General features: G+C 45.9%; 1 protein-coding gene across 2 annotated transcripts in view; it reads left to right on the top strand.

Annotated features, from left to right (window-relative positions):
* The window catches only part of LOC306938357 (sodium bicarbonate cotransporter 3-like), an 84,524-nt gene that overhangs the window by 16,829 nt on the left and 47,242 nt on the right, over positions 1–20,453 (top strand). For both annotated transcript variants that reach the window (XM_079522488.1, XM_079522489.1), the window contains exon 2: positions 11,239–11,320. In XM_079522488.1, coding sequence (XP_079378614.1) covers positions 11,239–11,320 — 82 coding nt within the window. The remainder of the gene's footprint in view (positions 1–11,238; positions 11,321–20,453) is intronic.

Raw genomic sequence — 20,453 nt, 5'->3', positions numbered from 1 at the left:
CTATCATAACCTGATAGGCCATTGAAAAGTGAGAGCCGGCAAAATACGCAAAACATACACACATACAACACTGTAGAATAAGGCCCTGTTTAGATATCAATGTTCTCTAGAGAAAACGGCAAAATATAATATCAGATATGCCTTCAGTTTAGGAAACGCTGTAACTGAGCTGGACCTGGGATTTAGGACAGCAGGGCTGCGTTCGAATTCATAGGGTTGTTCCCTACTCCCTACTCCCCATATGGGGAATCATTGGGGATCCAGACTTAGTGGACTGTAATCGTGATGATTTCGGACAGTACTCCCTATATAGAGCGTCGCAGTCCCGCCCCCTACCATGGACCAGGAAATGAAACCCAATGCATTTTTCCCATAGACATTTCTTAAAGTATTTATTTAAAGACGGTTACGCCGCGGACAAAGCCAACTCGAGTCGTGACAACTCATGACAACACAAACAATATTTTGGACCAAACAAATAATTACAAAGAAGAAAAACAACAAAAAAAGTGTTGTAACCTGCCGTTTTTTTCTTCTTTCTAATTATTTGTTCGGCCCAAAAAATTGTGTTTGTTGTCATGATTTGTCACGACTCGAGTTGGCTTTGTCCGCGGCGTAAACGTCTTTAAATAAATACTTTCTGAAATGTCTATGAGGAAAATGAACGGAGAATAATTTCCTGGTCCAGGGTAGGAGGCGGGACTGCGACGCTCTATTGGGAGCACAGAGTCTGACGTCAATATCGGTAGAGGGTGCTATAGGTCCGCGGGTTCATGTACTTTTTATTTGCATTGTAATCCCCATAGGGTTTTTTCAGATCGCCTCATATGGATATGAAGAATCAACTGACTAGAAGAAACATATTCTACAGCAACTGATTCCTCTCCTAACGTCATGCGATGGCCGAGCCAGTACTTGGTTTAAAACAATTGCAAATAAATGCACAGATCATTTGTCTCGAGATCTGTAGCTTCGAGATCCGCCAGGGAAGAAAATGGGGCATAGGGAATGAATTTGGACGCAGCCCAGGAGAATATGTAGAGGGGGAGAACACAGAAAGCAGTACATGCTCTCTTTTCTTTTAATCACTGTTGTGCCTCCGTTTTGTCTACAGACCATCGCCGTGTAAACGTGGCCTATTAAAGTCAAAGCTACTCCACTATTTTCCTTGTCAAGGCAGTTATTAGACTAATTGCTATCAATCCCCCCAGACAGTTTGTCAAGCTCCAAACACAATGCTGTTGCGGATGTATTCTTAGATGTAGTCATTAGTTATTTCTGCCAACTTGTGACTTTCCATCACCTCTTACTTCATATGCCTTGTCAGTCAATTATGAATAATTTAGTCAGGACTTCTCAGTGTTATGAATGCTCATACAATAGGGCACTTAAGCACTGTCGTCTGTCGACCCATAACGATGCCTGGTGTGCATCACTGTGCCAGACAGCCCTCTGTCACAACTGCAGCAGTGTGGTTGTTGTGGTCCTGATGAATACAGTACAGCAGCAGAGGCCCTGGGGCTGTTGAGAGGTGCTTGGAGTTTCCAATTTACCATCACAGGATTATGTGCTGTACATCAATGGTTCTCAAACTTTTCAGGCCGCAATCCCTCAAAACTGGGGACCCCCATGTTGAGGCGTCCTTCCCCAAATTATCATATTTTAACTGGGGAGCCCCCCAAAATAATCATTTGAGTTGATCAGCTATTTTCACTTGTTTTTCTTTTCTTCATATTTTCTTTCGGTTTCATTTATTTTCTTTCCTTTCTTTTAGGTAGGCTATTAAAAAATATTTGGGGACCCTGATCCACAGGTTGAGAAAATATATAAAAATATATTCTGCAGCGGCTCACACAACTCAAACACTGGCTAGCATCCCCCCCCCCTCACCCCCTGGGTAAGCCATCTGAAAAGGGACTGTCCTGCTGCATCCCTTTCCTCATAATTCTATTAAAATAGAGGCGAGTTGGGTTAAGGGTGTGTGCTTCATGTGGTTGATAACTGTTCTTTTTCACATTCACGTCTAGCAGATTCGGTTTTTATATACAATCGTTTTCTCTAATCAGCACTAGAGAAAACGTGTCATTACGCGTGAGTCACGGCTCGCATGTCGATTTATGTACGCATATATGAATATTTATAGCTCCCATTGCTCTGAATGAAGACTTGTAAGTAAATGATTATTCTCACTTCCGGCCGTGAGTTGTGGTACAGATGCTTGGTTTAAAAAAGTCCACAGTCCACACACTAGGATTAATCCCTTCAGACTGATTTATGGACAGAATACAGACAGAGAAATCGATGCCTGGCATCTATGACTCATCCCGTGTCACTCATGCTTTGTGGCAGTGAATTCGATGGAGTTTTCCCCTTCAAAAGTGCAGCCACCAATGCTTGGAATGGCTTGTCCTGAATGTAGAATCAATCCATTCCGTTGTTCTCTCACTCCAGGTGATATTCTGTTCCCTGACTTGACGGGAGAGTTTCTGTTTATAGCATTCCCATCTCCTGACCTGAGTGTTGAGCTTCTGTTTAGAATTCCCTTCATCTCTGGCTGGCTGGGAACTTCAGCCCAGGACACGTCCTCTGACCAATGTTTCCACTTGTTTGTTTCTATTTGTCTTTTTCCATGGACTGTCCTCTGCAGTGGTCTGCATGAGGGAATAATCTCTCCCAGTTCAGTCCAAGATAATGAACAACATGAAAAGTCCTGGGTGAGGAAGGGTCTGATCCTTCGAATGTTATAGTGTCTAAACCTACAGGATCGAGTGACCGCTGAGTTTATTACTGTTTTTGTCGGTTTGTGTGTTAAGACTTCTTCAGCGATCCTAGGCTGGTTTCACGCGTGCCGTTCACTTCCTTGTTTACGGGCAGACAAAAGTTGCTCATGACTCTAAATCTACGGCGCTCCATGTTTTGATCATAACAACGATGTTCTGTGGCCGTTTCTGACTTCAGCAAGCACCTCTATTCACCTCTATTAACGCTTCCAAAGAGACATAAGACGAGGTAGCGTGTGGTACTAAGCAGTGTTGTTTTTATCAGCAAATTTCTATTTTAGTTTTAGTCATAGTCTCTTGAATAGTTTGTCACCTGGAATGTTTTAGTATTAGTCTAGTTTTAGTCGACTAAATCAGCTGGTTTAGTCGACTAAAATGTATTTTGGCGGGCCTTGATGCCGTCGTAATGGCTGATTTTGCACTTCCTGAAAATAGCAGATCTACAAGCTCACAATGCGTTGCGTTGTGAGCTTGTAGATCGGCTATTTTCAGCATGCAACCAAGTCTATAATGAAGTATACTGGATCTCTTGTCCACTACTCCCTTCCTAACATTTTAGTCTAGTTTTTATTTGTTGACGAAATTGTTAGTATATTTAGTCTTAGTTTTAGTCATCATAGCTTAGTTTTCATTCAGTTTCCATTTAGTTTTCGTCAGTGAAAAAAGGTAGTCCACGAACATTTTTCGTCTTAGTTTTAGTCGACGAAATCAACACTGGTAGTCTGGTACTATGGGAAAATGATGCCTCCCGGACGGTTTTTGGGGGTAACGGAAGGCAGGGCTTTTCAGAGTAAAATCTGCCTCATCTGCGTGGCACTCTAGCGCCTTTTACTATGCAAAATTCCCCGGCAAATAAAGTGTTGAGTGATTCCCATCACAGTTGATCGCTCATTCTGGTTCATTCAACGACGTCCTGTCCTGTGTATGTGCAAAAACAAATGCATGGCTTTTTAAATAACTAGACCACAATCTAGACACCTGACCATTGAGTTGCTAGGCGAGCGAGTGTCTGTGCAAGTTGCCACTTCAATGTCTGAGTTATGAAGCTCATCGGTAGCCGTAGGGCTGTCACCATTACACATTTTAGTTGAGTAGAATTGTCAGACAAGTAATTGCGATTAACGATTTAATTGTGTTTTTTACATTGAATATTGGAACGTTACAATGTATTTCTGGTTGCCTTTTGGGCTTCGTAATCACAAATTGCACAGTGCAGAAATGACAAATAACTGACGCATTTAATATTTTTGAGTGGTGTAAACCACTCCTACAACTGGCTTTTGTGTGCAGAAAAAAATGAGCATGGTTGCTATGTTCAAAATAATTTCTGACGTAATTAAATCACACCCGGGTGAACTGGATGACCGTAGCAACCATGCTCATTTTTTCTGCACAAAAAAGGCCAGTTGTGAAATCACATCCGGGTGTGATTTCATTACGTCAGATCAGAGCTGATCAGGCTATATAATACCTTACCTTATATAATAATAATGATTTCATTACGTCAGACATTACGTCAGACCACAGCTGATCATGCTATATAAAACCTTACACCACTCAGTTCACACGGTGTGATTTTTTTAAAATAATTTGGAAATTTACAAAATAGTGGACATAGTTGATGCTTGTAGATTTGCTATTTCTGCTATTTTTGAAAATTGTTTGACAATGTATGGACATTTTTCAACATTGAAGCGATTGACGATTCCCCCTGGATAGTATATGGTGGAGTAGACCAGTCCCCCTGGATAGTATATGGTGGAGTAGACCATTCCCCTGGATAGTATATGGTGGAGTAGACCATTCCCCCTGGATAGTATATGGTGGAGTAGACCATTCCCCTGGATAGTATATGGTGGAGTAGACCATTCCCCTGGATAGTATATGGTGGAGTAGACCATTCCCCCTGGATAGTATATGGTGGAGTAGACCATTCCCCCTGGATAGTATATGGTGGAGTAGACCATTCCCCCTGGATAGTATATGGTGGAGTAGACCATTCCCCTGGATAGTATATGGTGGAGTAGACCATTCCCCCTGGATAGTATATGGTGGAGTAGACCATTCCCCCTGGATAGTATATGGTGGAGTAGACCATTCCCCCTGGATAGTATATGGTGGAGTAGACCATTCCCCTGGATAGTATATGGTGGAGTAGACCATTCCCCTGGATAGTATATGGTGGAGTAGACCAGTCCCCCTGGATAGTATATGGTGGAGTAGACCATTCCCCTGGATAGTATATGGTGGAGTAGACCATTCCCCCTGGACTGTATATGGTGGAGTAGACCATTCCCCTGGATAGTATATGGTGGAGTAGACCATTCCCCCTGGATAGTATATGGTGGAGTAGACCATTCCCCTGGATATTATATGGTGGAGTAGACCATTCCCCTGGATAGTATATGGTGGAGTAGACCATTCCCCTGGATAGTATATTGGAGTAGACCATTCCCCTGGATAGTATATGGTGGAGTAGACCATTCCCCTGGATATTATATGGTGGAGTAGACTGTGGCAGGGGGCGGGATCAAGGTGTCTGTGAGTGGGGTGACAGGGCTGGCTTTTCCAGCTCACAGGCGCACCTGCAGCAGATTGTGTCAATTAAATGAAGGACAGCTGCTGTGTATATAAGGAAGCTAATGTGCTTGTGTTCTCTGTTGCAGTGAGAGGCTGGGTCCAAACAGAGCCACACAATACTCCACATTCCTGCATGCTAGAATTGGATGTTTAATGTCACACGGTGACTGTTTAGTTGAGGTTATAGGATTCACATTGAGGACACTGTGACTTGATACATTTTAGTTTTGGGTCCTGTTAAAACACATTCTGTACATAGGACGTCTGGAAACGTCTTAGGGACTCGAACCGAGGGGTGCGTAGGACGTCTGTGGACGTCCTCGCGCATCCTCAATGATACGGGGCGAGATAAGAATATTCTGAATTATTTCCTTTTTTTATTTGTCAGTTCGCCTTTCGGCTACCGTATGCTCCCCTCTGTCCCCATGTTAGCTTACCATTGACTTAGCCGTTAGCGCGGCGGAAAGAATGACTCGTCTCTCCTAATCCAGGGCGCTCTCCGTGGTGTTGAATGGATCGATATACTGGCGCTTCATTTCTGCTCCTCATCCGTCTCTCCCGCAAAATATGAACGCTTTTTGGATCATATATCGTATAAACTAAAACGATCGCAATGTAAGCTAGCTATGTAAAGTAAACCTTTTTTAGTGGATTGTTTCCGGGTCATGGGTTTCCGAGTAAAAGCGGCCATGTTGTTCCGGCCCCCCAGAGCTCCTATTTTGAAGGACTTCCGGCACTGATTGTGTTAATGACGGAGACAGTGTTTGATGACCAATTCCCTGGCTTAAGAGGAATCTTGAGAACAACTGCCTGTGTCGTGTCCTTCCGTGCCCTGGGTTGTGACCCGCTTGGTCACATAGACCCATGGATTCCCCCGGGATATTATATGGTGGAGTAGACCATTCCCCCTGGATAGTATATGGTGGAGTAGACCATTCCCCTGGATAGTATATGGTGGAGTAGACCATTCCCCTGGATAGTATATGGTGGAGTAGACCATTCCCCTGGATAGTATATGGTGGAGTAGACCATTCCCCCTGGATAGTATATGGTGGAGTAGACCATTCCCCCTGGATAGTATATGGTGGAGTAGACCATTCCCCTGGATAGTATATGGTGGAGTAGACCATTCCCCTGGATAGTATATGGTGGAGTAGACCATTCCCCTGGATAGTATATGGTGGAGTAGACCATTCCCCTGGATAGTATATGGTGGAGTAGACCATTCCCCCTGGATAGTATATGGTGGAGTAGACCATTCCCCCTGGATAGTATATGGTGGAGTAGACCATTCCCCTGGATAGTATATGGTGGAGTAGACCATTCCCCCTGGATAGTATATGGTGGAGTAAGTGCATGGCAGACTCAGAGGTCGTTCAGAGGTGGAATAACTGAACGGTGCATCGTACATATTCTCTATTGAGGAGGAGCTTAGCCAAGCCACATTTTCCACTACTGTGACGCTATAGCTGGTAATGTTACTAACCTGTAAACCAGACGCTAGTCGCAACCACAGAAGGGTCCCCGATATAAATACACAGCGGCAGCCAATGGGTTTGTGTAATAAGACTGTGTCCGTCAGGGACGTGACGTGCACACACAGACGTCAAAGGGGGCAGTTGTTTTTATAAAACAACTGCCATCTCCAGACCACGGATGCAGCATTTACTACATGGTGAAAGAAATGCAAATGCCACTCCTTTCCATGCCATACCGGAAGGCAGCATTCAGTAGAATTGCTTTTTTCCCCCGAAGTCTCCTGAACTTGAACGCAGCATTTTGCGTTGAACTATTTTTTTTTTGGAAATCTATGTCGTACACACCACGGGCAGTATTATGCGTGTCTTAAGTACCAGGTCTTATTACTTAACATAAGACCTGGAGGCGTGGTCAATGCTGTTTGGCCACTCAGAATAGCCAAATGGCATTGATCACGCCTCCAGGTCTTAAGTTAAGTAATAAGACCTGGTACTTAAGAAACGCATAATACTGCCACTAGCTAAAGTGTGCTGGGTTGCACCCTGAAAATGGCAGCAAATTTCATCCCCTGCCCCTCTAACACTTTCTGCACGTGCCTGGTGTCCGTTTACAATGGCACGACGTCATCAAAACAAGTTGCACATGTGCACTGGCTGACGGCGCCTCCCTCACCCTCAAAAGTGCAGGCTATTTTGAGTTTATGTCACAAAGATACGTTTTCCGAGTAGTGATGCAGAGAATTTGCATTCATAATGATCGTCTTACTTTATTTACTGTGTCATCCAAGCTAGACAGATAAATAATGACCTTTTGTTCCCTGCTCCCCCACCTCCCCCACACATCTCAGTTGGCTTTGTCTGGTGCTACACTCCTTCCCATGAGCCCCCATCCTTCCACCCCTACTGGCATGGCCTCTCCAGCCCCCCGGCACAGCTGTGCTCTCTGGGTACAATGGGCAACCTGCTCCCTTGGCCCGGGGGATTAGCAGTGATTTGCAGGGTTTATTTTGGACCGAGGCTGTGTGATAGGTTGCATCATGTGTGTTGAAGTTGTTCGTGGCAGTGGGGAGGTGGGGAATGTAAACAACACCTGATGCATTGCACTTGTAAGTAGTAAGTAAGTAAGTATAAGCCTTGTCAAGCCATTCTCCTGTACACCCCCTGGACATGATGCTAGTATGTCACAGGGACTTACCCCAAACCCTTGATGCTGAGTGCTAGGCAGGGAGGCACTGGGTCCCATTTTTAGAGTCTTTGGTATGACCCGGCCGGGGACCAAACCCGGACCTCCCAGTCTCAGGGCGGACACTCTAACCACAAGGCCACTGAGCTGTGCACATGCACAGTTGCAAACACACCTCATATCATAATTTGTGAAATGGTACACACTCACTGTAATACAACAAACAGATTTATGTGTATAACTTTGTATATATATTCACTATTATAGCCTTATTCTGGGCATGATGTCATAATAAAATAGTGAAACATTTGATCAAAATAGCAAATCTACCATCAGTTGAGGAAACATACTACCTGCTGTCATGCTGCAAGAACCCTGATTATTTCTTTGTCTCAAAACCATTTCTCCTCGACCTCAACACTATTATAATGCAAATCCAACACGCGCACACACACACACACACACACACACACACACACACACACACACACACACACACACACACACACACACACACACACACACACACACACACACACACACACACACACACACACACACACACAGTCTTCATTCTTCCAAGGTGCGGAGAGCAGTTCATTATGGTAATATATGGATGGAAATCTGAATGTCATTGAAGTCAGTCACATGAATTCAGCGCTCTATACTGTGTTCTCTCCCCCCCTAGTTGGTAGGATGTGCTGTGTGTTTGTGCCTTAATGTCTCTTGTTGTCTCCACCAGGCCGAAGGCATGGGGAGAGAGTATGTTTTGCACTCCGTCCGTGTGTGTGTCCTTCCTTCCTTCCTTCCGTCCTTCCGTCCGTCTGTTATCAGCTAATCTCCGGTACCGTTGGCCCGATCCATGCCAAACTTTGCACACACACTCCATGGATGCCAACGACGAACCTCTGCCCCAAATATTCCTCAACGGCCTGTTATAGCGCCACCATGAGGCCGATTTAGGCAAAACACATTTCTGTAGATTACTCGTACACATTTTATCCATACATCACACAATTCGGTATACACTATCTCCATAGTCATGTGATCAACACAGATCTGCACAATTTCCCATCTTCCATCCTGATTGGCTAATATTGGCTTCCAAAGCTCACACGATTGGTCCGTTTCGAACAAAATGCCACAAATCACAAACAGTGTGCAATTTCCGTGAAATGATACACGCACATTTCCACTAGGCCAAGGACGACATGCCACTCATTCTTTTCCAAATCAGCCTCATGGTGGCGCTATAACAGGCCAATTCCTGTTTTTAGCTATAACTTCATCAATCTGTATACAACTTATGTATGCGCACTCCCTAGAGGCCATGGAAAAACATTGTCCCTGCATCCATCCACATCTGCCGGTTATAGCGCCACCATGAGGCCGATGTCTGCTAAACACATTGCTTATGTTAGTCGCACAGATTTCATCCAAATCTCACGCAAATCGGTACACATGATCTCTGTAGTCATGTGATCAAGACGAGTCTGTATTTATCAGATTCTACACTGATTGGCTAACATTGCCTTCTAAAGTTTTCAGGAGTGGCCCGTTTCGTTCAAAATGCTGCACATGTCCTGCTCATCCAGAATTCTATCCTCAGAGATTGTGATTGTGATCTGAGATGAGTGATCTGGCTCTGCATTTCCTCAACAAAATGAAGAAAATTGTTGCAAAAAACAAACAAACAAAAAAACATGTTTATATTACTCCTAAACATTTTGCCAAACATCTCACACACTCCTATCCACCTGTGCCCAGAAGGGCACTTTTTCTAGTTTGGATATTTTCTGTACTGGAGGGAGGCGAGCGAGTGTGTGTGTGTGTGTGTGTGCGTGCGTGCGTGTGTGTGCGTGCGTGCGTGCGGTATGTTTGTTTGTCGGTGGGTGCACCGTAATAGATTTTGTAGCCTATATGATGTGTGTGTGTGTGGCTGAGAGTGCATGTGCATGTATGACTGGTGTGTCTGTATGTGTAATGTATACTGTGTGTGTGTGTGTGTGTGTGTGTGTGTGTGTGTGTGTGTGTGTGTGTGTGTGTGTGTGTGTGTGTGTGTGTGTGTGTGTGTGTGTGTGTGTGTGTGTGTGTGTGTGTGTGTGTGTGTGTGTGTGTGTGTGTGTGTGTGTGTGTGTGAGTAATATTGTTCTGTGCATTGATGCAGAAAGGCCAGTGCAGGCGGCTACAATACGTGCTCGTCACCGGAATGAAAGGTCCAGTAGCTCAGTAGAAAGAGGTGGCCATGCATGCTTCACTGAACCAGAGACGGCTCTAATGAAAGCTCCATGTCAGCCTCACAGATCACATATCCCTCCATGTTACAGTGGACATGCTGACCTGTCATGACCATGAGCATCACCCTTGAGCCAAAATCTTTAGTCGGGCCCCCAAAAATGTCTCCAGAACCATGTCAACTGTTTGTTAGCCATAGAAATCTCAAGATCTAATGGGCAGATTGTCATTAAACAACCTGCGCGCATTCATGCTATCCCAGAGGATGATCCCTATACTCATTGTGGTGACCCTATGTCCTTTACTATGTGCCACCCTATGTGCCACCCTTGGTTTAGGGGGGGTTACATCTCGGCTCTTCCGAAGCATCACACGCACACATAAACTGTATTTAATTATATTTGTTCGGTATCTGTAGTGTTTGTTCATTTTGTGGAATAATATGTGCATGGATGTGCTCTCATGACTTTTATTCGGTCATTTAACAGAGGTCAGGCTTTATCTTTTTATATTATGAGTAACGTAGGGTGACTCTTGGCGTTGCTATGAAACCCTACCTTGCACAGATCTTTTTTTCCAGCACAGCCTAATTAGTTTGTAAGAGATGCACATATGCCAGGCTTGCCAGCTCATTAATAAAAATGAGTAGCGGATTATCTGCTAGATAAGCTCCGTCGTGATTATTACACCACTCGTCAGGTGGAGTGATTTGTAATAAAGACATTGCTGCCTGTTGTGGGTGTATTAACAAGGCCATAGGTTCACTTCATTATGTTAGGTCTGTGTTGATGCTTACTTACTTTGATCTGATGTTCATTTGCTTTCACATAATATGCTAATTATTATGCACATAATGCAGTTATTATGCACCTGCAAATTTCCAATTGTTGTGCAAATGCCAATTATTATGCACATGCTAAAACCTTTGGTTGAATGTTTATTTTTTATTTTTTTATAAAAAATATTATCTCTCTCTTCTCAGAGCCTTGACGAGGAAGCCATCTTGGATCTTGGAAAAACCAGCTCCACAACCCATACAAACTATGAGACGGAAGAACTAGAGAGTGAGTGAACCATTGTTTTAGGGTTGAGTGTTGTATACCCTGCTGTTTCTTTAGGGTTGAGTGTTGTATACCCTGCTGTTTCTTTAGGGTTGAGTGTTGTATACCCTGCTGTTTCTTTTAGGGTTGAGTGTTGTATACCCTGCTGTTTCTTTAGGGTTGAGTGTTGTATACCCTGCTGTTTCTTTAGGGTTGAGTGTTGTATACCCTGCTGTTTCTTTCAGGGTTGAGTGTTGTATACCCTGCTGTTTCTTTTACTTTGTTACTGTGTTTGTTTTTCTGGGTAAGCAAAGTGATTTCCTACAGAGACACAGAGGAGAGAGTGAGACCTCAAAACAGACGGCAATCTCAACCCATTCATCTGATTGCAATTAGTGCAGCAAGGCTTTCCACTGATCAGCTGCCCACATAGCTAGAGATTTTCAGGTTAATCGCCTGCTTAGCATTCAAGATATGTAAACAAACACACTAGCCATACCAGTGTTCAACATTCATGATACGTGACTGATTAGAACCCCAAGTTCCCTTCCCTGATCTATCCACACAACACAGATGAAGAAGAAAGACATAGAATGTAGTAGAGACCTTCTAAGGATTTCATTTCAGTTCCCTTGACGTCATTGAGGGTATTGTTTATTGGCCATTTCTATTTTAGCTCTGGCATTCATTACAAAAGCTTAAGTTGTAATATTGCCAAGAGTAGGCCTGGCGGGGTTGGAGAAGGGGGCTTTCTGTGTGCATTTTGCATGTTCTCCCTGTGTCCCCTAGGTTAGGTACCCTCACAAAAAACATGCAGTAATCCTGGTCTCTAAACTACCTCCCCCTGGCCAGCCGGGGCGCCTGATGGAGGGGAAAGGAACTGGTCGGAATAACGTGTTCCTTCCACGCCAGGGGAATTCCCCCTTCAGGTGAAAAGAAGCAGCTTGGACTCCTCATGCATAGAAGGAAGCATGAGGTCAGTCCGCTGCCCCCCCCCCCCCCCCCCCCCCGGTTGGCAGAGGAAGTGTAGCGCCCAGGATTACATTAGATAATTGTCACTGGGTGAAAAAAATGGGTTGCAAAATCGTGGGATAACAGGAGGATGATGTCATCTGTGATATGGTTTTGCGGAGTTCGTCTTCATCAATTGCAGAATGACAATAGGCTCCCCCTGGAGAGATCTACCCTGGCACCATTAGCTGCTGTTTGAGGGTTTGTGCTAGCAGCACCATTCATAATATCAGCTCTAATGTTACACATTTTGTTATCAAAAAAGCATGCAAACTCATTACACTTAGCTTTAGAAGCACGGAACGACTGCTTGTAGGACTGGGGGGGGGGGGGGGGTAAAAGTCGTTCAATGGTAGAGAATAGGACTTTTTCTTGTTTTTTAATAATGCCAGAGAAATATGCCTGCCTTGCCAGGCTTTGTTATAGGCGACTGTTGACTTTTTAAGAATCTCTAGGTGGATAATGAGTTTGGTTTTTCTCCAAACTCGCTCAGCTCTACGACATTCTTTCTTCAGTGAACGTGTATGCTCATTTATCCAGGGTGTTACTCTGGTGTTCTGTTTCTTTTTAATTTTCATAGGAGCCACTATGTCAAGAACTGACTCTAGAGCTGACTCTGTAGTAGTTATGAATGCCTGTAGTTATATGTACATATAGCCTACTTTATCAGCGGGATTCAACGTTTTAGCCAAAGCGATAATTTAAGCATAATAACAATATAATTTGAAAATGTAGCCTATAGATCTCTCTTCAACAAATGGGAGCCAGCGGCAGGCTTTTTCCAATTGCGGTCCTTTTCATAATTCAGTGTTTTAGGCAAAGCGATGCAGGCCTAATTATTATAATATGTTCATTCCATACCAAAACTGTGTCACGTGCGCACGAGTGTGTGTGTGTGATTCTGATCTGTCATCTCTGTGAATCTCTGCGTGTGTTGACACTACACACACACGCAGAAGAACTGGGAGGCGGAGGCGCGAGGGGTGCGCTGCCCGGAGCAGTGTGGTAACCAGGTCTCCGCTGTACCGTGGCGTGTCGGCGCTGCGCATGCACGTCCGGAGAAGACGTCAGCAGCAACAACAACGTTACAAACGGCAACGTCTCTCAGTCAAATCTCTCTAACTGTTCCCTCTGCCAGCAACCCCCCTCCACCCCCACCGTGCATCCTGTCTGTCTCTATGTGGGGCCATCCTGCTCTCTCATCTCTGCCTTTGAATTGCCTCTTATCTTTCTCTCCTTTCATAATCCTCAATTTCCCATTGGATCTCTCTCCCCTCCTCTCTCCCCTCTCTCCCCCCAGCCAGTTATCTCTTTGTCCTGCCTTCACCTGATTCTCCAACTCTGTCTCAACACCACCTCCACTTTCTTCCTGTTTACTCCTCCATTAGTCAGGGAATATTATCAGAATAATTCAAATCTGGGAATACATTTCTTACCAAGAATGTGTTTGTAAAGGTGTCTACTAACATATCCCACATTGGTTTCTATTCAACCACACTAGGGGAATTATTTTTGACAGCTGCTGAAAGTTGGGGTACCATCAAGGCAAAATGTTCTAAATTTCATTATGCTTTAAATAGCATGTGACGTGTCAAACTAGGGGGTTTTCATTATTCTGAATCCATTCCAAGCATTAGTTTTGCACGAAAAACACTCCTTGTGCTAAAAAACTGTGGCTATGGACAAATTTAGCCCAAGGAGTGTTTTCCGTGCAAAACTAATGCTGGAATGGGTTCAGAATGATGAAAAACCCCTAGTTTCACACGTCACATACTACTTAAAGTATTTAAATTTAAATTTAGAACATTTTGTTATATATTGGTTGTTGATGCTACCCCAACTTTCAGTAGTTGTTCCCCTAGGGTCGTTGACTAGAAACCATTGTGGGATATGTTAGCAGACACCAACACATTGGTGAAGAAGATTCTTGGTAAGAAATGTATTCAGAGATTGTATTAATATCCCCTGACCTGATGTTCGTTCTCTCTCCCCATCTCTCTCTTTCTCTAACTCTACCTCCCCGTGTGTGTGTGTGTGTGTGTGTGTGTGTGTGTGTGTGTGTGTGTGTGTGTGTGTGTGTGTGTGTGTGTGTGTGTGTGTGTGTGTGTGTGTGTGTGTGTGTGTGTGTGTGTGTGTGTGTGTGTGTGTGTGTGTGTGTGTGTGTGTGTGTGTGTGTGTGTGTGTGTGTGTGTTCTCTCTAATCCTCAGAGCGATGTTTCTTGTTTTCTTTGCTCATATGTAGAGCTAATCAATTTGAAGAATGTAGACAGACATGATTATCTATTTGAGATTTAACTTATATACAAAAATATGCCTGTTCACAGTTCAGTACGTGTTACAGTATGAGTGTATATATAATAACATTGTAGATCGAACATTTTTATTTCCTTGAAAACCTTTTAAAATGGTCTCCTATAATGTTATGCCCCAAATATCGATGCTCGTTTGCCAGATGGGGACGACGACTTACGTTAGTCTGACATACTGCCAGAAGAAGGGGGGGGGGGGGGGACATACGTTAGTCCGACATACTGCCAGAAAAAGGGGGGGGGGGGACATACGTTAGTCCGACATACTGCCAGAAAAAGGGGGGGGGGGGACATACGTTAGTCCGACATACTGCCAGAAAAAGGGGGGGGGGGGGGACATACGTTAGTCCGACATACTGCCAGACAAAAGGGGGGGGGGCATACGTTAGTCCGACATACTGCCAGACAAAAGGGGGGGGGGCATACGTTAGTCCGACATACTGCCAGACAAAAGGGGGGGGGGCATACGTTAGTCCGACATACTGCCAGAAAAAAGGGGGGGGGGCATACGTTAGTCCGACATACTGCCAGAAGAAAGGGGGGGGGGGACATACGTTAGTCCGACATACTGCCAGAAAAAAGGGGGGGGGGGACATACGTTAGTCCGACATACTGCCAGACAAAAGGGGGGGGGGGGGCATACGTTAGTCCGACATACTGCCAGAAAAAAGGGGGGGGGGGGCATACGTTAGTCCGACATACTGCCAGAAAAAAAAGGGGGGGGGGGACATACGTTAGTCCGACATACTGCCAGAAAAAAAGGGGGGGGGACATACGTTAGTCCGACATACTGCCAGACAAAAGGGGGGGGGGCATACGTTAGTCCGACATACTGCCAGAAAAAAAAGGGGGGGGGGACATACGTTAGTCCGACATACTGCCAGAAAAAAGGGGGGGGGGGGGACATACGTTAGTCCGACATACTGCCAGAAGAAAGGGGGGGGGGGGGCATACGTTAGTCCGACATACTGCCAGAAGAAAGGGGGGGGGGACATACGTTAGTCCGACATACTGCCAGAAAAAAAGGGGGGGGGGGGCATACGTTAGTCCGACATACTGCCAGAAGAAAGGGGGGGGGGGGTGGCATACGTTAGTCCGACATACTGCCAGAAAAAAAGGGGGGGGGGGCATACGTTAGTCCGACATACTGCCAGAAGAAAGGGGGGGGGGGCATACGTTAGTCCGACATACTGCCAGAAAAAAGGGGGGGGGGGGCATACGTTAGTCCGACATACTGCCAGAAGAAAGGGGGGGGGGGCATACGTTAGTCCGACATACTGCCAAAAAAAAAGGGGGGGGGGGGACATACGTTAGTCCGACATACTGCCAGAAAAAAAGGGGGGGGACATACGTTAGTCCGACATACTGCCAGACAAAAGGGGGGGGGGCATACGTTAGTCCGACATACTGCCAGAAAAAAAAGGGGGGGGGGGACATACGTTAGTCCGACATACTGCCAGAAAAAAAGGGGGGGGGGGGACATACGTTAGTCCGACATACTGCCAGAAGAAAGGGGGGGGGGGCATACGTTAGTCCGACATACTGCCAGAAGAAAGGGGGGGGGGGACATACGTTAGTCCGACATACTGCCAGAAAAAAAGGGGGGGGGGGCATACGTTAGTCCGACATACTGCCAGAAGAAAGGGGGGGGGGTGGCATACGTTAGTCCGACATACTGCCAGAAAAAAAGGGGGGGGGGGGCATACGTTAGTCCGACATACTGCCAGAAGAAAGGGGGGGGGGGGGCATACGTTAGTCCGACATACTGCCAGAAAAAAGGGGGGGGGGGGGGCATACGTTAGTCCGACATACTGCCAGAAGAAAGGGGGGGGGGGGCATACGTTAGTCCGACATACTGCCAGAAAAAAGGGGGGGGGGGGGCATACGTTAGTCCGACATACTGCCAGAAAAAAGGGGGGGGGGGACATACGTTAGTCCGACACACTGCCAGAAAAAAAGGGGGGGGGGGCATACGTTAGTCCGACATACTGCCAGAAAAAAAGGGGGGGGACATACGTTAGTCCGACATACTGCCAGACAAAAGGGGGGGGGGCATACGTTAGTCCGACATACTGCCAGAAAAAAAAGGGGGGGGGGACATACGTTAGTCCGACATACTGCCAGAAAAAAAGGGGGGGGGGGACATACGTTAGTCCGACATACTGCCAGAAGAAAGGGGGGGGGGGGGCATACGTTAGTCCGACATACTGCCAGAAGAAAGGGGGGGGGGACATACGTTAGTCCGACATACTGCCAGAAAAAAAGGGGGGGGGGGCATACGTTAGTCCGACATACTGCCAGAAGAAAGGGGGGGGGGTGGCATACGTTAGTCCGACATACTGCCAGAAAAAAAGGGGGGGGGGGCATACGTTAGTCCGACATACTGCCAGAAGAAAGGGGGGGGGGGCATACGTTAGTCCGACATACTGCCAGAAAAAAGGGGGGGGGGGCATACGTTAGTCCGACATACTGCCAGAAGAAAGGGGGGGGGGGCATACGTTAGTCCGACATACTGCCAGAAAAAAGGGGGGGGGGGCATACGTTAGTCCGACATACTGCCAGAAAAAAGGGGGGGGGGACATACGTTAGTCCGACACACTGCCAGAAAAAAAGGGGGGGGGGGGCATACGTTAGTCCGACATACTGCCAGAAAAAAGGGGGGGGGGACATACGTTAGTCCGACATACTGCCAGAAAAAAAGGGGGGGGGGGCATACGTTAGTCCGACATACTGCCAGAAGAAAGGGGGGGGGGGGACATACGTTAGTCCGACATACTGCCAGACAAAAGGGGGGGGGGGGGGGGCATACGTTAGTCCGACATACTGCCAGAAAAAAGGGGGGGGGGCATACGTTAGTCCGACATACTGCCAGACAAAAGGGGGGGGGGCATACGTTAGTCCGACATACTGCCAGAAAAAAGGGGGGGGGGACATACGTTAGTCCGACACACTGCCAGAAAAAAAGGGGGGGGGGGCATACGTTAGTCCGACATACTGCCAGAAAAAAGGGGGGGGGGACATACGTTAGTCCGACATACTGCCAGAAAAAAAGGGGGGGGGGGCATACGTTAGTCCGACATACTGCCAGAAGAAAGGGGGGGGGGACATACGTTAGTCCGACATACTGCCAGACAAAAGGGGGGGGGGGGGCATACGTTAGTCCGACATACTGCCAGAAAAAAGGGGGGGGGGGCATACGTTAGTCCGACATACTGCCAGACAAAAGGGGGGGGGGCATACGTTAGTCCGACATACTGCCAGAAAAAAAGGGGGGGGGGACATACGTTAGTCTGACATACTGCCAGAAAAAAAGGGGGGGGGACATACGTTAGTCCGACATACTGCCAGAAAAAAAGGGGGGGACGACATACGTTAGTCCGACATACGTTAGTCCGACATACTGCCAGAAAAAAGGGGGGGGGGACATACGTTAGTCTGACATACTGCCAGAAAAAAAAGGGGGGGGGGACATACGTTAGTCCGACATACTGCCAGAAAAAAAAGGGGGGGGGGACATACGTTAGTCCGACATACTGCCAGAAAACAAAAGGGGGGGGGGGGACATACGTTAGGACTCACCTGTGGCTCTGCCATGCGTTGCCGGTTAAAGGAAATTGAGACCCTATTCATTACAATGGAGGGGGTGGAACGGCGCGGAGCGCTTCCTGCTCCGTTCTGTTGTGGTCGGCACTTTGGAATACTTTTCAACACTACAACAAGCGATTACACCGTTTTTTTTAAGTGTATTTTCATGACGAGCAACTCAGCGGTCGGTGCAGTGGCTGTCCAAAGATAATTTTCAACTTAGGCAGCTTAGCCTAAAAGACGGCCGTAAATGGTCCGCAGTTAACCTATTAAGAAACATACGTGGCGGGTTAAGAGTAAGACTCACCCATGGCTTTCGCGTGCGGTTTGGGGTAGGGTGTCAGACTATTGCCTGTCGGACTGTTGGTACGTCGGACCAAAGATGTGCAGTTGTGCACCCAAAAAAAGTTAATAGAGTGCCGAAGTCCTGACGTCACTTACTCATCCCCTGGTTCTGCCTGGTTCACGGAAGTAATTTCTCTATGGAGAATAACATGGGGTCATCTTAAAATCGTTTCATATAAGCATTGTGGTCCAAAAATAAACCAGCTGTCAGGGAGGTGTCTGTATCTATATGAGTGAAATGGCCTGGATTACATGTTTATTTTTCAAACACAGTTCTTATATGAGGCGATCTAAAATCCCCCTATGGGGATTACAATGCAAATAAAAAGTACATGAACCCGTGGATTTGCGCCCTCTACCGATATTGACGTCAGACTTCGGTGCTCTATAGCCGATATATCGGTTATAGTGTGTGTGTGTGCGTGTGCGCCAGATCCTTTTATCCTTGGAGCGATGTGTGTTGTTTTCTGTGCTCATCATGAGGTCCCTTCTGAATGACTCATCTATGGAAAAGAAAAGAGAAAGTGGGCGGTCTACATCTTAGAGCTTCAATCCTGTTCAGTATGACGAGTATGCAACGAGTTGGACAAAATGCATATTGGAAGGAAATTCAGACGGTGAAAAAGTTAACCCATTCTGGGCAGGAACCCCTTGGTGTTTTAAGCATTATGTTATAAAATGGTAAATGGTGCATTTATATAGCGCCTTTATCCAAGGCGCCTTTATACTTTAGTTATTGGAAAATAGCAGATCTACAAGCTCATAGCACGGCACTGAGTGCCGCGCTACGAGCTTGTAGGTCTGGCATTTTTTTTTAATCGTGAAAATGTGGTGTTTATCTTTGAAAAAAATAGCAGATCTACAAGCTCATAGCACGGCACAGAGTGCCGCGCTACGAGCTTGTAGGTCTGGCATTTTTGAAAAATCGTGAAAAAGTGGTGGATATCTTTTGAATATATTCTTTCAGAGCGAATGTTTTGATCTCAAATCTTTGCTTCTGGGGGGGTCCCTGGAACAACACATTTTCAGATGGGGGTCGGCGGCCAAATACAGATAATTCTGGGGCTCCTTGACATATATAGTTTGAGAACCACTGACATAGAAACATGTTTTTCAGAAAACTGTCAGGATTTAGAAGGCATTTGAAATCGTCCTCAGGTCTAAATGGGTTTTAACAGTCCTCTTTCACGGTGCTTCAAATGGGTCACAGAGGTTACATCCATCCAGGAAATGGAAATGAATCCGCTTCCTGTGCTATATTCAAGCTCTTCTCTGGATTGGCTCGTGTTGTACTTCAGCTTTCCAAAGATAATGTGTTCATTGTTATGGAGGTGATTGTAGCCGTCACACGCTTAACCTCTCTGATTGTTGGTAATAGATCACATGTATGAATGCTGTACTGTACGTGTATTGTAAACGGCAGGACCCTCAAACGGCCATAAACATCTCACTGGTTGTTGGTTGAAGACATAATGAAGACAAAGTGGGGAGAATAATTGAGCGGTGCACACCGCTCCAATGACTGGCCGTGTGTGTCCCTATGTAGCCTATGTTTGGAGTATGAACAGCTGCCAAACCACTGGGTGACCTAAAGTGGCACTGTTGAGCAGCCTAAACACACACACACACACACACACACACACACACACACAGTCACACACACACACACACACACACACACACACTGCACTGCTCAGTTCACACGGGTGCATTTTATTTTCTCCTGAAAGCACCATTGTCCTTGAATGACTTCATGTCTTAGCGATACACAATGAGTAATGGAACATGCAGTTTCTCCTGTTCTCTTTCCCATTTTCTATTTTAGGTGGGAGTTTTGTGCTCTTGTCGAGTAGTTGCTCTTTGGAAACACTGAACAAGCATATTCATATATCATGTGTTTATTGTGT

The sequence above is a fragment of the Electrona antarctica genome (assembly GCF_951216825.1).
Source record: "Electrona antarctica genome assembly, chromosome: 15".
Taxonomy (NCBI): domain Eukaryota; kingdom Metazoa; phylum Chordata; class Actinopteri; order Myctophiformes; family Myctophidae; genus Electrona; species Electrona antarctica.
Note: the sequence above shows the minus strand (reverse complement) of the source record. Positions and strands in the feature narration are given on the sequence as shown.